This window comes from Phalangium opilio, unplaced genomic scaffold (genome assembly GCF_054372755.1).
Source record: "Phalangium opilio isolate 3A_F unplaced genomic scaffold, DU_Popi_V2 ptg000209l_1, whole genome shotgun sequence".
Classification (NCBI taxonomy): Eukaryota; Metazoa; Arthropoda; class Arachnida; order Opiliones; family Phalangiidae; genus Phalangium; species Phalangium opilio.
The window spans coordinates 22,470,626-22,486,948 of NW_028324217.1; the positions used below are offsets into that span (position 1 = coordinate 22,470,626).

Consider the following 16,323-nt stretch of genomic DNA (forward strand, 5'->3'; position numbering starts at 1 on the left):
AATCGTGGGAAATTGTTTTAAGCTTCTCACGTAAGGCGACAGATGGCGCTAACGACTAATGATACAGTAATGAAATTCGACGAATCCGAGTACGCGAGGAGGAAATTCAACAAAAACTCTAGAAATACATATATTAGAACTCAATGGGTATGACATACGGCACTAGTCAAGGCATTTGACTACTAAAAAAAATGCCTTGACTACTAAATTAAATCGAAATCTGGCAATTTTTAAACTGGTCCTGGCATTTTTTAAACTGGTCCTGGCATTTTTTAAACTGGTCCTGGCAATTTTTTAAACTGGTCCTGGCAATTTTTTAAACTGGTCCTGGCAATTTTTTAAACTGGTCCTGGCAATTTTTTAAACTGGTTCTGGCATTTTTTAAACTGGTTCTGGCATTTTTTAAACTGGTCCTGGCAATTTTTTAAACTGGTCCTGGCATTTTTTAAACTGGTCCTGGCATTTTTTAAACTGGTCCTGTCATTTTTTAAACTGGTGCTGGCAATTTTTAAACTGGTCCTGGAATTTTTTAAACTGGTCCTGGCATTTTTTAAACTGGTCCTGGCAATTTTTAAACTGGTCCTGGCATTTTTTAAACTGGTCCTGGCAATTTTTAAACTGGTCATTCGCCCTATGCCACCGCCTTACTTCCCACGCTGCTTGATTCGTCGAGCAGCACAACATTTTGGGGGAATTACAGAATGGCTTTCGTAAAGATAGATGTGGAGCGGATAACCTCTTCGTCCTTACGCAACTAATTGATATTGCCCGTATTGAAAACCGAAGTCTATATGTTGCCTTTCTGGACTTGCAACGCGCGTATGATAGCGTTAACCGCCAGAAACTATGGGAAACGCTGATCCAACTCGGTATTCCATATATTTTCGTCAACCACCTTCGAGCACTGTACCAATCTCCGCTTTAAACTTAGATGAAAACTAATCTTGAGTCGAAAGCCCCCTAAGCGATGCTCATTTTCAATCGTGTGGTTGTAAATACTTAATAACAAATAACAGTGGCTTTGAGTTAAATAATCTGGCTAGGGAAATTATTCGGTGAGTTTTACGAAGACAACGTTCTATCAGAAGTAGAAGAAGAAGATGTAGTTGCTAGGCAGAGAAACAAATTGAAAATTAGATGTGACAACAGAGAGTGGGTTCCAGAAGGAATGGGAATGGTAGCTTGTCTGCACGCAGCATCAGCTAGCATTTGATTCTCCGAACATCCGTTGAATTTGAAAATACGTCCTTTCGAGCCAAGGTTTCTCAATTCAATTTATGTTCATCCCCTTTTTACCTCTCCGTTTGACGATGTCGTCACGGAGAGGTATTACACTGGACGTGTCTGTCACAGCGTTCGCAGTTTACAAATCGGAGCAAACGTATATGCTATATCCGGATCTCGTTCACAGTTCCATTATCGTTGTTAGGGTAAAGATGTACGCGGCGATCACCTACGAGAAATGTCTAGCCTTCCAATGGCAAGGCTTCCACCAAAGGTTCACGTAATTTCGGGTTTTCTTATTATTTATTATTAATCAATCGCCTTATATACCCTAAATTTCCAAAAATTGTTAAAGAGGCATACGCTTGAATTGAAACGTCAACAATAGCTATGTTTAAAATGATTTTAGGAATAACGTTTCTTAGAATGACTAAACTAATATTAAGCTAAATTACTGACGATAAAAGTAATCAATATAAATTATTTTTAATTAAGAACAACGTCTCGACTCGTAGAGGTCTCTTTTGGTTTCCCAACTTGTTGTTTATAAGGTCGTTTACTCATACTTTAATAAAAAACAATGAGTTTTCGTAGTGCGCTTGAATATTACTGTATTTTTGATACTATATTGTAAATGACGTATGTGTCGTTTTTATATTTCATTAATAAATTTCTGTAGGGAAATTCAGGAAGAAACGTGCAACTCGGACCAAATATTCTGCTGAATATAAAAGGGATCCACAACGTCACATTAAGAAGGGTAACGAAGAAAAACGCTTCAAATGTGATCGGTGTGACTATGCAAGTACTCGGAACTATGATTTGAAAATACATCTACGCGTTCATAGCGGTGAAAAACGCTTCAAATGTGATCGGTGTGACTATGCAAGTACTCGGAACTATGATTTGAAAATACATCTACGCGTTCATAGCGGTGAAAAACCCTTCAAATGTGTTCGGTGTGACTATGCAAGCACGCAGAAGAATAATTTGATCAAACATCAACGCATTCACAGAGGTGAAAAACCCTTCGTATGTGATCAGTGTGACTTTTCAAGCACGCAGAAGGGTAATTTGATCCAACATCAACGCATTCACAGTGGTGAAAAACCCTTCAAATGCGATCGGTGTGACTATGCAAGTGCGTGGATTAATAGATTGATCCAACATCAACGCATTCATAGTGGTGAAAAACCCTTCATATGTGATCAGTGTGACTTTTCAAGCACGCAGAAGGGTAATTTGATCGCGCATCAACGCATTCATAGCGGCGAAAAACCCTTCAAATGTGATCAGTGTGACTATGCAAGCACGCAGAAGGGTCATTTGATCAGACATCAATTTATTCACAGTGGTGAAAAACCCCACAAAATTTAATTAGTGCGAATATCTAGTAATCATATGAGTAATTTGATGATACAATGTTGAAAAACGCCTCAATAGTGATCGGTGGGACTATATATATGCAGACAGAAGTGTCATTTGATAGTACATAAACGTAGAAGTCACATGAATGAATAGATGGATTTACATTTTAAATGAGTAGGACAATAACCATATTTCATCGTTTTGTGTAATGAATGGGCCGACACTGTGTATGTAACAATCCATTAAATTTCTCCGTTATAAATTGTATCAACGGAAGCGCCGCTCATTTCCAGAGACAAGACTCTTGGGGCACTATACCCAGAAATAATTTTATATTAAATGTAATAAAATTCACAAAGACGATGCTAAAATAAGCCGTAATAAATTTTGGATACGTTTTTCGAATTGTTCCAAACTTGTTTCCAAACGTTTGAGGTTTTTTCTTTCGAGCGATTTCCACTTCCGTTATCAGTCACCTCGGAGCTTTCATTACCACTTAAATTGTCTGAAGTTTCTTCAGGTTTTGATGTAGTACTTGCTAAATGTCCTGGATCGTCATTTGCATCTTTAATTACTTTAACTTCGTCATCAGGTCAGGTACTAGATGGTTTCAACAGAGACAGGAAAATTGTCGCTAACCCTGACTTTACCGTTGAAATCAGGCTTTTTGTGTTTTACTGTTTGTTCATATTGTCGCGTATATTTTATCATGCGTTCATTAGGATACGTTTGCATTCTGTATATTGTCTGAGGACCGCTTCAGTGATCAAATTTTAATCTAAATATATTTTCGAAAGTTGTTTCTTTCTTTATGTTTATTTTTTCCGAATTTGACCGAGCTGCCTGGTTTATATCGGTAACACTATTGGGAAGTTTTAAAACTGGTTTGATTGAGTTCTTCTATAGACTGGCAAGAACATACTATTCTGGATCCGTAACATCTGAGCTTTATGATTAACCACTATTAAAGCATCGTTACATAGAATTTGAAAACTATCCGTTGTTCGCTTTAGGCGGACGCTACTTCTTTAGCGCCACCGCGTGACCGATACATAACAAGCTAATTATCATTTTTAGGATAATATTACCAAATGTGGATGAGAGGGAAAGTATGACAATGGCCATAGAGCCTGTGTTAAAAAACGCGGACATCAAAGTTTCGCCAATAACTATTTAGTTTACTAGTGACTGATGGACTTGCAAACTCGCGACTGAAAGTAGTTCAGACATTTATGCTCCTTGGTTTAACCATAGCCCTCTCGATCACGCGCATCACGACGCAAGCTGCTCGCGCCATAGCAAAATAACCGTGATTTGTTTTAAACGTATCTAGTTTTATGTGCTCTTCTATTTCTTCGATAACCTTACTTAAATCCATATTATACCTTCAAATACCTTTAAAACATCACCAGCTACTCTGTCCTGACTACAAAGACAAATCGAGGAAGTTCTAGCATACACAATAGCAGACGACGGTAACCGCGTAACCGCGAATTAACACAAGACCTATTTTAAGGGAGTAAACAGGCCCAGTATAGCTACGCCAATAAAACGGTCAACTACGGCGAAACTCTGATGACTCGCGACTTTTGGCCATTTTCATACTTTTCCTCTCATCCACTTTTGATATTACTAAATCTTGGGTAATTTAAAAATGACAGTCACCATCGGGGATTCGGGGGCTAATTCTAACCACCAAATATGCTGTACACTCACGATAGTGAGTCGGAAGCAGCTAGCTCTCGTAGGAAAAACGAACTAGCCGGGTAGCCGCTGCGACTGCGAGCACTCAGTGCCATGCTCAGTGCTCGCAGTCGCAGCTTGTGTCCGCGAGCGCGTGATCGAGTTGGCTATGGGACGGCCCAGGCGCTGGGGTCAAAAACTAAAACTGTCTGCTAGAGATAACGGTAAATGAAAGGGGAAACTACTACTACTTCTTCAAAGAGGAAAATAATCATAACAGTGTAAGTTATAACTGATAACATTATTTTTATAGAGTTTAATCAAAAATTCAAGAAATACACAGGTTAAATCTTTATTATAAAAGTTCAAAATATTTAACAGAAACTTTCGAGCTCGTGGCTCATTTTCAACTGCCACCCACGTGCTCGGAAGCTTCTGTTAAAAGCAGGGTGAAAAAGAAAATCAAACGATTTTTTGTCGATTCTTCTACTAATTATAAGACCAGGCTGCATAATGAAACATTCAGAAAATATTTCCAAATGATTTTAAAATTCAAATTAGGTTGAGATTTTATGGATAGTTTTAGATACGCACCTCCGACCAATCGCATAACGCTTTGCATTACTGTTATCAGAGGTGGATTATCAAAATTGCCATTGCACGCTCTACATCTCGAGCAATTTTATCAAATCTCTCGCTAAATTTAATTCGGCATGGAGCGTGCCACGAGAATTTTGTTATCAAGAAGGCAGGGCGTTACGCAATTGGTCAGAGGTGCTTATACATAGTTTTCAGGAATGGAGATTTGCTACCATTAAAACAAGGAGACTAGGCGACTTAGAGTGTAAAATAGCAGACGATTTTACACTCTTAGTCGCCTGATCTCCTTCTATTGATGGTAGCAAAAGTTTATTAATTAACTTTTGATGGTAGGAATCCTAGATGCCTGGAAAATATGTATTTCAAATTGTCCATAAAATCTCAACATAATTGTAATTTTAAAATCACTTGGAGATATTTCCTGGGTGTTTCACTATCCTGATTGGCCTTATAGTTAGCAGAAGAATAGGTAAAAAATAACTTAACCATGAACGTAAATAATTTTAAAATTTATGATAACATAATTATTAACATAGTACTTACGTTTTTTAAGCCTCGACTTAGAATTCTGTTGTACTAAACTTATCAATGTGAAATCTAGATTTACATTTAGTTTTATTATATTAAAATTATACATGTCAAAGGTCCTTGACAAAGAGAGAAAATCGGGATATTACGTCGCAGTCCATGAAAGTGTGAGTTGCTCAACTGAATGTCGAAGTCAAAAAACATTTGGAATTGTCCCTTGAAAGAAAAATGGAGATCGATTCAATTGTAGAATCTTTGTTTGAAAAACTAGAATCCCAGGAATCTAAAAATAAGTTTCATGAAAATGGAAATATTGAACCGATCTACGATTTACCGGAAATGACCCCGGTTTGTCTTGAAAGCGACTTACTGGATATACCGCTTGAACTGAAAAACGATACTTCAGTGTCCAATTTAGATGCCCTTGAACCTTGCACGACAAACTATTCGTCTGCTAGTTCGAAAATTGGTAAGTAATTTTGTTCTTTAAAAGTGTGAATACCTAGCCTATCGAATCATGTGTCGCACATTGATACCATAAGTTCATAAGACATGTTCCACAAATTTCTCACTTGTTACTGAGAGCTTGTCATGAAAAAATACCTAATATTCCTATATTTTCATGAAAAAATCCCTAATATTCCTATATTTTCATGAAAAAATACCTATAATCCCTATATTTTCATGAAAAAATACCTATAATCCCTATATTTTCATGAAAAAATACCCATAATTCCTATATTTTCATGAAAAAATACCTATAATTCCTATATTTTCATGAAAAAATACCTATAATTCCTATAAATATTTTCGAAATTCGGCTGGGGGTCCTGGTTTACTGAAATGACTTGAATAAAAATGCGCTAAAACTTTTTTATCAAGGAGACACAGATTAACAGCTTTTTGTGCTAACTTCGATTTTAACTTTTATTGATGGGTGACTTGCATAGTCACACTGATCACATTTGAATGGTTTTTCACAACTGTGAATGCGTTGATGTGCGCTCAACCTACTCTTCTGCTTGCATTTATATTCACACATATCACATTTGAAGGGTTTTTCCCGACTGTGAGTGAGTTGATGTGTGATCAAAAGACTATTCTCTTTGGTGGAAAAGTCACACTCGTCACATTTGAAAATCTTTTTAACGTTATTCTTTCGCATTTGACGTTCTTGATCATTTTTAGGATATTCGCATCGAGTTGAAAGTTCATTCTTGGATTTTTCTACAGAAAGAAAATTAACCCATCAATAAAAGTTAAAATCGAAGTTAGCACAAAAAGCTGAACCCTCTGTTAATCTGTGTCTCCTTGATAAAAAAGTTTTAGCGCATTTTTATTCAAGTCATTTCAGTAAACCAGGACCCCCAGCCGAATTTCGAAAATATTTATAGGAATTATAGGTATTTCTTCATGAAAATATAGGAATTATAGGTATTTTTTTCAAGAAAATATAGGAATTATGGGTATTTTTTCATGAAAATATAGGAATTATAGGTATTTTTTCATGAAAATATAGGAATTATAGGTATTTTTTCATGAAAATATAGGAATATTAGGTATTTTTTCATGACAAGCTCTCAGTAACAAGTGAGAAATTTGTGGAACATGTCTTATGAACTTATGGTATCAATGTGCGACACATGATTCGATAGGCTAGGTATTCACACTTTTAAAGAACAAAATTACTTACCAATTTTCGAACTAGCAGACGAATAGTTTGTCGTGCAAGGTTCAAGGGCATCTAAATTGGACACTGAAGTATCGTTTTTCAGTTCAAGCGGTATATCCAGTAAGTCGCTTTCAAGACAAACCGGGGTCATTTCCGGTAAATCGTAGATCGGTTCAATATTTCCATTTTCATGAAACTTATTTTTAGATTCCTGGGATTCTAGTTTTTCAAACAAAGATTCTACAATTGAATCGATCTCCATTTTTCTTTCAAGGGACAATTCCAAATGTTTTTTGACTTCGACATTCAGTTGAGCAACTCACACTTTCATGGACTGCGACGTAATATCCCGATTTTCTCTCTTTGTCAAGGACCTTTGACATGTATAATTTTAATATAATAAAACTAAATGTAAATCTAGATTTCACATTGATAAGTTTAGTACAACAGAATTCTAAGTCGAGGCTTAAAAAACGTAAGTACTATGTTAATAATTATGTTATCATAAATTTTAAAATTATTTACGTTCATGGTTAAGTTATTTTTTACCTATTCTTCTGCTAACTATAAGGCCAATCAGGATAGTGAAACACCCAGGAAATATCTCCAAGTGATTTTAAAATTACAATTATGTTGAGATTTTATGGACAATTTGAAATACATATTTTCCAGGCATCTAGGATTCCTACCATCAAAAGTTAATTAATAAACTTTTGCTACCATCAATAGAAGGAGATCAGGCGACTAAGAGTGTAAAATCGTCTGCTATTTTACACTCTAAGTCGCCTAGTCTCCTTGTTTTAATGGTAGCAAATCTCCATTCCTGAAAACTATGTATAAGCACCTCTGACCAATTGCGTAACGCCCTGCCTTCTTGATAACAAAATTCTCGTGGCACGCTCCATGCCGAATTAAATTTAGCGAGAGATTTGATAAAATTGCTCGAGATGTAGAGCGTGCAATGGCAATTTTGATAATCCACCTCTGATAACAGTAATGCAAAGCGTTATGCGATTGGTCGGAGGTGCGTATCTAAAACTATCCATAAAATCTCAACCTAATTTGAATTTTAAAATCATTTGGAAATATTTTCTGAATGTTTCATTATGCAGCCTGGTCTTATAATTAGTAGAAGAATCGACAAAAAATCGTTTGATTTTCTTTTTCACCCTGCTTTTAACAGAAGCTTCCGAGCACGTGGGTGGCAGTTGAAAATGAGCCACGAGCTCGAAAGTTTCTGTTAAATATTTTGAACTTTTATAATAAAGATTTAACCTGTGTATTTCTTGAATTTTTGATTAAACTCTATAAAAATAATGTTATCAGTTATAACTTACACTGTTATGATTATTTTCCTCTTTGAAGAAGTAGTAGTAGTTTCCCCTTTCATTTACCGTTATCTCTAGCAGACAGTTTTAGTTTTTGACCCCAGCGCCTGGGCCGTCCCATAGCCAACTCGATCACGCGCTCGCGGACACAAGCTGCGACTGCGAGCACTGAGCATGGCACTGAGTGCTCGCAGTCGCAGCGGCTACCCGGCTAGTTCGTTTTTCCTACGAGAGCTAGCTGCTTCCGACTCACTATCGTGAGTGTACAGCATATTTGGTGGTTAGAATTAGCCCCCGAATCCCCGATGGTGACTGTCATTTTTAAATTACCCAAGATTTAGTAATATCAAAAGTGGATGAGAGGAAAAGTATGAAAATGGCCAAAAGTCGCGAGTCATCAGAGTTTCGCCGTAGTTGACCGTTTTATTGGCGTAGCTATACTGGGCCTGTTTACTCCCTTAAAATAGGTCTTGTGTTAATTCGCGGTTACGCGGTTACCGTCGTCTGCTATTGTGTATGCTAGAACTTCCTCGATTTGTCTTTGTAGTCAGGACAGAGTAGCTGGTGATGTTTTAAAGGTATTTGAAGGTATAATATGGATTTAAGTAAGGTTATCGAAGAAATAGAAGAGCACATAAAACTAGATACGTTTAAAACAAATCACGGTTATTTTGCTATGGCGCGAGCAGCTTGCGTCGTGATGCGCGTGATCGAGAGGGCTATGGTTAAACCAAGGAGCATAAATGTCTGAACTACTTTCAGTCGCGAGTTTGCAAGTCCATCAGTCACTAGTAAACTAAATAGTTATTGGCGAAACTTTGATGTCCGCGTTTTTTAACACAGGCTCTATGGCCATTGTCATACTTTCCCTCTCATCCACATTTGGTAATATTATCCTAAAAATGATAATTAGCTTGTTATGTATCGGTCACGCGGTGGCGCTAAAGAAGTAGCGTCCGCCTAAAGCGAACAACGGATAGTTTTCAAATTCTATGTAACGATGCTTTAATAGTGGTTAATCATAAAGCTCAGATGTTACGGATCCAGAATAGTATGTTCTTGCCAGTCTATAGAAGAACTCAATCAAACCAGTTTTAAAACTTCCCAATAGTGTTACCGATATAAACCAGGCAGCTCGGTCAAATTCGGAAAAAATAAACATAAAGAAAGAAACAACTTTCGAAAATATATTTAGATTAAAATTTGATCACTGAAGCGGTCCTCAGACAATATACAGAATGCAAACGTATCCTAATGAACGCATGATAAAATATACGCGACAATATGAACAAACAGTAAAACACAAAAAGCCTGATTTCAACGGTAAAGTCAGGGTTAGCGACAATTTTCCTGTCTCTGTTGAAACCATCTAGTACCTGACCTGATGACGAAGTTAAAGTAATTAAAGATGCAAATGACGATCCAGGACATTTAGCAAGTACTACATCAAAACCTGAAGAAACTTCAGACAATTTAAGTGGTAATGAAAGCTCCGAGGTGACTGATAACGGAAGTGGAAATCGCTCGAAAGAAAAAACCTCAAACGTTTGGAAACAAGTTTGGAACAATTCGAAAAACGTATCCAAAATTTATTACGGCTTATTTTAGCATCGTCTTTGTGAATTTTATTACATTTAATATAAAATTATTTCTGGGTATAGTGCCCCAAGAGTCTTGTCTCTGGAAATGAGCGGCGCTTCCGTTGATACAATTTATAACGGAGAAATTTAATGGATTGTTACATACACAGTGTCGGCCCATTCATTACACAAAACGATGAAATATGGTTATTGTCCTACTCATTTAAAATGTAAATCCATCTATTCATTCATGTGACTTCTACGTTTATGTACTATCAAATGACACTTCTGTCTGCATATATATAGTCCCACCGATCACTATTGAGGCGTTTTTCAACATTGTATCATCAAATTACTCATATGATTACTAGATATTCGCACTAATTAAATTTTGTGGGGTTTTTCACCACTGTGAATAAATTGATGTCTGATCAAATGACCCTTCTGCGTGCTTGCATAGTCACACTGATCACATTTGAAGGGTTTTTCGCCGCTATGAATGCGTTGATGCGCGATCAAATTACCCTTCTGCGTGCTTGAAAAGTCACACTGATCACATATGAAGGGTTTTTCACCACTATGAATGCGTTGATGTTGGATCAATCTATTAATCCACGCACTTGCATAGTTACACCGATCGCATTTGAAGGGTTTTTCACCACTGTGAATGCGTTGATGTTGGATCAAATTACCCTTCTGCGTGCTTGAAAAGTCACACTGATCACATACGAAGGGTTTTTCACCTCTGTGAATGCGTTGATGTTTGATCAAATTATTCTTCTGCGTGCTTGCATAGTCACACCGAACACATTTGAAGGGTTTTTCACCGCTATGAACGCGTAGATGTATTTTCAAATCATAGTTCCGAGTACTTGCATAGTCACACCGATCACATTTGAAGCGTTTTTCACCGCTATGAACGCGTAGATGTATTTTCAAATCATAGTTCCGAGTACTTGCATAGTCACACCGATCACATTTGAAGCGTTTTTCTTCGTTACCCTTCTTAATGTGACGTTGTGGATCCCTTTTATATTCAGCAGAATATTTGGTCCGAGTTGCACGTTTCTTCCTGAATTTCCCTACAGAAATTTATTAATGAAATATAAAAACGACACATACGTCATTTACAATATAGTATCAAAAATACAGTAATATTCAAGCGCACTACGAAAACTCATTGTTTTTTATTAAAGTATGAGTAAACGACCTTATAAACAACAAGTTGGGAAACCAAAAGAGACCTCTACGAGTCGAGACGTTGTTCTTAATTAAAAATAATTTATATTGATTACTTTTATCGTCAGTAATTTAGCTTAATATTAGTTTAGTCATTCTAAGAAACGTTATTCCTAAAATCATTTTAAACATAGCTATTGTTGACGTTTCAATTCAAGCGTATGCCTCTTTAACAATTTTTGGAAATTTAGGGTATATAAGGCGATTGATTAATAATAAATAATAAGAAAACCCGAAATTACGTGAACCTTTGGTGGAAGCCTTGCCATTGGAAGGCTAGACATTTCTCGTAGGTGATCGCCGCGTACATCTTTACCCTAACAACGATAATGGAACTGTGAACGAGATCCGGATATAGCATATACGTTTGCTCCGATTTGTAAACTGCGAACGCTGTGACAGACACGTCCAGTGTAATACCTCTCCGTGACGACATCGTCAAACGGAGAGGTAAAAAGGGGATGAACATAAATTGAATTGAGAAACCTTGGCTCGAAAGGACGTATTTTCAAATTCAACGGATGTTCGGAGAATCAAATGCTAGCTGATGCTGCGTGCAGACAAGCTACCATTCCCATTCCTTCTGGAACCCACTCTCTGTTGTCACATCTAATTTTCAATTTGTTTCTCTGCCTAGCAACTACATCTTCTTCTTCTACTTCTGATAGAACGTTGTCTTCGTAAAACTCACCGAATAATTTCTCTAGCCAGATTATTTAACTCAAAGCCACTGTTATTTGTTATTAAGTATTTACAACCACACGATTGAAAATGAGCATCGCTTAGGGGGCTTTCGACTCAAGATTAGTTTTCATCTAAGTTTAAAGCGGAATTACGTCCAAAAGCAGGGAGGCCGTGTCTCCATCATTCGCGTTTTTCAGAGGGTGAAATAATACATTCGGATTGTATTACGAGCAGTTAAAAGAAATACGCGACTAGACTTTATACCGAGAAGGCGGAAATAGTTGCTTAGAAATATGATATCTCAATCTAGGCACTCAAGACTATAAAAGGTTAAAATGACTTACCTGCAACTTCCGAACGAGGCGATGAGGTTTTACCTTCTGGATTCTTTGGAGCGACATCTTCTAATGTCTCCGAGTTGGACACCGATCTATTACGTTGAACTGCAATTGGCACTTCGGGTAAATCGCTTTCCATAGAGACGGAAGTCAGTTCTGATAGTTCAATTGGGTTACGTTCTACTTCAGGAACAAACGCTGGCACACTCAATGAACTCGGATCGACAAACAGTTCCACACTTTGAATTTGCCCATCACTTTTCTTTGTATCTGTCACGGCGATTTCGGATTGGTTTTCATCAAGATCGTTTTCACGGGCTTCTTCTAGCGGATCGCTTTCGGCATTTGCATCAAGAGAAAGATCCAAATGTTTTTCGGATTCAACATTCAATTCAGGAACACGAAATTTCTTCGATCGAGTTGAACTATCCTCAGTGTCCCCCTCTGTCGAGACACTTGGCGATTTAAGAAGAGAATCGTTAATGGTAATATTGTTTTCAAGAGGTTCTCGTGGCGAATCACTTTCCGTGTTCGTGTCAGGAGACATTTCGAATGTGTTTTCAACCTTAATTTTAGGTGAAGGCGCACTTTGAGGCAAACTGTCACTGTATTTCATTTACACATGGATTCGTATTTCGCTTTATAAACCCCATATTTTCAGTTTTTTTCAAGGTAGTTTCGGTGTTTGCATTGCCAACCTCAGAAACAGGTGATTCTGGACTTATATTTTCTTTACACAGGTTGCCTTGGACATTGTGCATCACAACTGGAAGGGTTAACTCCTGGCCATTATTTCCCAAATCATCTTCAACGGGTTCAGTTTTCACTAATTCATTGTTAGGAAATTGAAGTATTCCACTCTTCTCCTATTTTTTAAACAATTAACAATAACTCTCATTCTTAAAGTAATTCTCTTTCCAATCGAGTATGAAAGTGAAGAATGTTCCATACCATCAGATCTTTGACTCTTTTTTCCAACTCTTTATTGACCCTTTTGAGTCTTTCAATTTCGTCTATTTGCTTATTTATCGTAAATGATGTTTTCACTCTCTCTTTTGCCATTTTTGAAATTAAAACATTACACTAAACAAAATGAGATTCCATTACAAAACAATCTTCGGAGTTTCTTTGGCTGAACGTATTTTAAAGGGGCAAGCGAGAAAAAGCGGAAGATAATGACACGCAAGAAGGGGATCAGCAACAAAGGCCCTCGTCGGGTTTCTTTGTTAATAAAGAAACGAAGGACGTGTTGCCAATCCCCTTAGCTTTGTGCCAATCCTGATAGGTGTTTTCACCAATAACCTTAATTAATTAACCCACTCATAGAGTTTGGTTCTATTTTAAGGGACACCTGATTCGACAACTGTCCATTTAATTTTTCTCATATCTCTGTGCTTAATTTCACACTGCTAAAAAACCCCTATGCTCAGAAAAATACCTTGGCTTCCAGTTTCTTAATTCGATCATCTCTAGCTTTTACTTCTTTGATTAGATCATCTTTGCTCAAGTGATCATAGTTACAATCTTCTTCGTAGTCCATTTCCTAAAAACAAAGTTTCAATAACTTAACTCAGTTTGCCTAAAACAAGGAATATTCCAATAATTTCGCAAAATACCTCTTTGATCGCCAACCTTTGAAGATTTACTAAACTCATTTCGGAATTTTGTAACGAGAGTTGGTGAGATTGTAAATCAACCCTAAAATAAAATAATTTTTTAAACTGAAGGTAAATCAAAAACGGACAAGGAAAGTTTCCCGTTCGCTATGAAAAGCTAAGAAAAACATAGTGATGCTTAAATTGTGACACTTTTGTTCAAGACTAGGTATTTTCTCAAGCACATTTTCTGAATACAACTACAACTAGCTTCGTATAAATTATTTATTCTGCTAGCATTTTTAATTTTTTAAACAGCAAGAAAGATCTATTTCTTTTCAAGGTATAATAGTTTCAATAGGTTTGGATCCGTTATGCCTTGTTGACATCCAAGTTGCATTATATTCATCACTTACCAGCTTAAACGTTCCACCATAACACGACATTCTTTAACAAATTCCATCATACTTTGTACAGTTATCCTGTTAAGATAATATACGTAATATTTTAATAATAATAAAAAGTATGGCCATAAACAAAGATTTAGTGTTACCAAGGGCCTTTCCCCCTCAGTTTAATATACATTCTTACCAGGCAAGGCTTATATTAACGTTGTTTTTCTTTCACAGTTGCTCACACTGTTCTGTTTTTGGGGTTAAAAAAGAGAAAAAGCTTCAACCTTTATTAAGAGCTTTTCTTGTATATAGATACTCTTACGTCGCCAAAAGAAGGGAACGTCTAGCAGACAGCTTATTAACTTTTTCCTAACCGCCGTCAATCAGTCTGGGAAATAAGGATTTTTTTTTTAACTAGTCCTTCCCTTGAGAGTATAGTTTGGGAAATGATTTTTTAAAACTGGACACTGGGCCAGCCGCCCCCCCCCCTGGTCTGGAATAAATAAACTGATCCATGACCATTGACCAGAACGCGTCGTCTGCTAAAATAAAGAAGTTGATAATTGAAATAGTAGAACGGGTCCAGGCAATTTTTAAACTGGTCCTGGCATTTTTTTAAACTGGTCCAGGCAATTTTTAAACTGGTCATTCGCCCTATGCCACCGCCTTACTTCCCACGCTGCTTGGTACCAGTGACCCCCCCCCTAGTGTCCGAGATAATAAACTGGTTTCCGGACTGGCCCCCACCTTTGTTCTTAATTAATAAACTGGTCCTGAGGACCAGTAACCCTCACTTCTTGAATTTTAAAACTAGTCCAAGCAATTAATAAACTGGTTTTGAGCCAGAGGAAGTGTGCTGAAGACTACTGTGACTGTCACTGCTGTGGAGTGAACTGTGGTTCTCTAGAAGTATCATGTCGAGAAAATATCGGAGATTCTGCCAGACTTGGACCGCAAAAACTATCTATAACAATTTTCAAAAGCGAGGGGTGGGCGTGATAAACATTCGAAGGTCTATAGGATGTGCAACTCGCTGTACTAAAAATAGTCTGGAGGATAGCTGAAATAATCATGCACTTTTTCAAGAAAGCATGAAACTTGGTATAAAGTTAGTTTGAAGTATATTTAAGGCTCTTTCAGACGATCCAACTTTTTGGCTCAGCTTGACGGGTCAACTCGAGTTGAATCAAGTAGTTGGATCGTGTGAATAGACGCTGGATGAATTGAGTAACGTGGGTGTAACAACGGACAGACAGACAGACACACAGACACGGCCGTTACAGATCGTCTCCTGGACTACGTCACACGGAGAGGTAAAAAGTACCGGGCTATAGCCCACTCGATCACGCGCTCAACGAAGCAAGCTGCTCGCATTAAAGGCAACACTAGTAGGCGGGACGTTGCTTTCAAGCTTTGCTTCTTGGCGCGAGGGAAGTACGCTGAAAAGCAGGGTTGTTTGATTTAAATCAGTTTGATTTAAATCACTGATTTAAATCATGATTTAAATCAAGCGATTTTTTTAAAAAAAATCATTTGATTAAAATCAAGAATATATTTTTATTTTTAAAAAATGTTTTCTAAGATTCCAAGAAGTAGTTTAAGAAACTCGAGAAGAAACTTAACTAGAAAAGACCTAAAATTAAAAATAATCATGGTTTTGGTATATTTCAGTTTAAGTTTTTCCCAGAACTCCAGTTTGTCTTGCAGGAAAGGCTAGGAAATGAAATAGCGGTCAAACTAGTCTTTTTATACAAGCATTTGAATAGTAACAATATCCAATAGCTGCTTAAATGTCATGATTATTTTGCTTTTGGTTAATTTTGACTCAAAAGTTTTCATGTTGGTAATTTACTATCTAGTAGTTCAATAAAAATAAAAAAAATCAAATAAATCAATTAAAATCAAAAAAATCCGATTTATATAAAAAAAATCGATTTTTTTGATTTTTTTGAAAAGATCAAAAAAATCAACAACCCTGCTGAAAAGTAGACTTCCCACCTGTGTGTTGGTTTCTCTTCAAGTAAACAATGGAATGGTCTATTCATATACTAAATCTCTAATACAGTCCTGCACCGCTCAAAAACTATTC

General features: G+C 36.9%; 1 protein-coding gene across 1 annotated transcript in view; it reads right to left on the bottom strand.

Moving 5' to 3' along the window:
• LOC149621307 (uncharacterized) overlaps positions 1-14,452 on the bottom strand; it is a 48,991-nt gene extending 34,539 nt beyond the window's left edge. Inside the window, exons 1-2 of the mRNA XM_089855426.1 lie at positions 14,431-14,452; positions 14,256-14,321 (exon numbers count right to left, since the gene is read on the bottom strand). Of these exons, the coding sequence (XP_089711552.1) occupies positions 14,256-14,305 (50 nt within the window). The 5' untranslated portion in view covers positions 14,306-14,321; positions 14,431-14,452. The remainder of the gene's footprint in view (positions 1-14,255; positions 14,322-14,430) is intronic.
• Between the last annotated feature and the right edge of the window lie 1,871 nt (positions 14,453-16,323).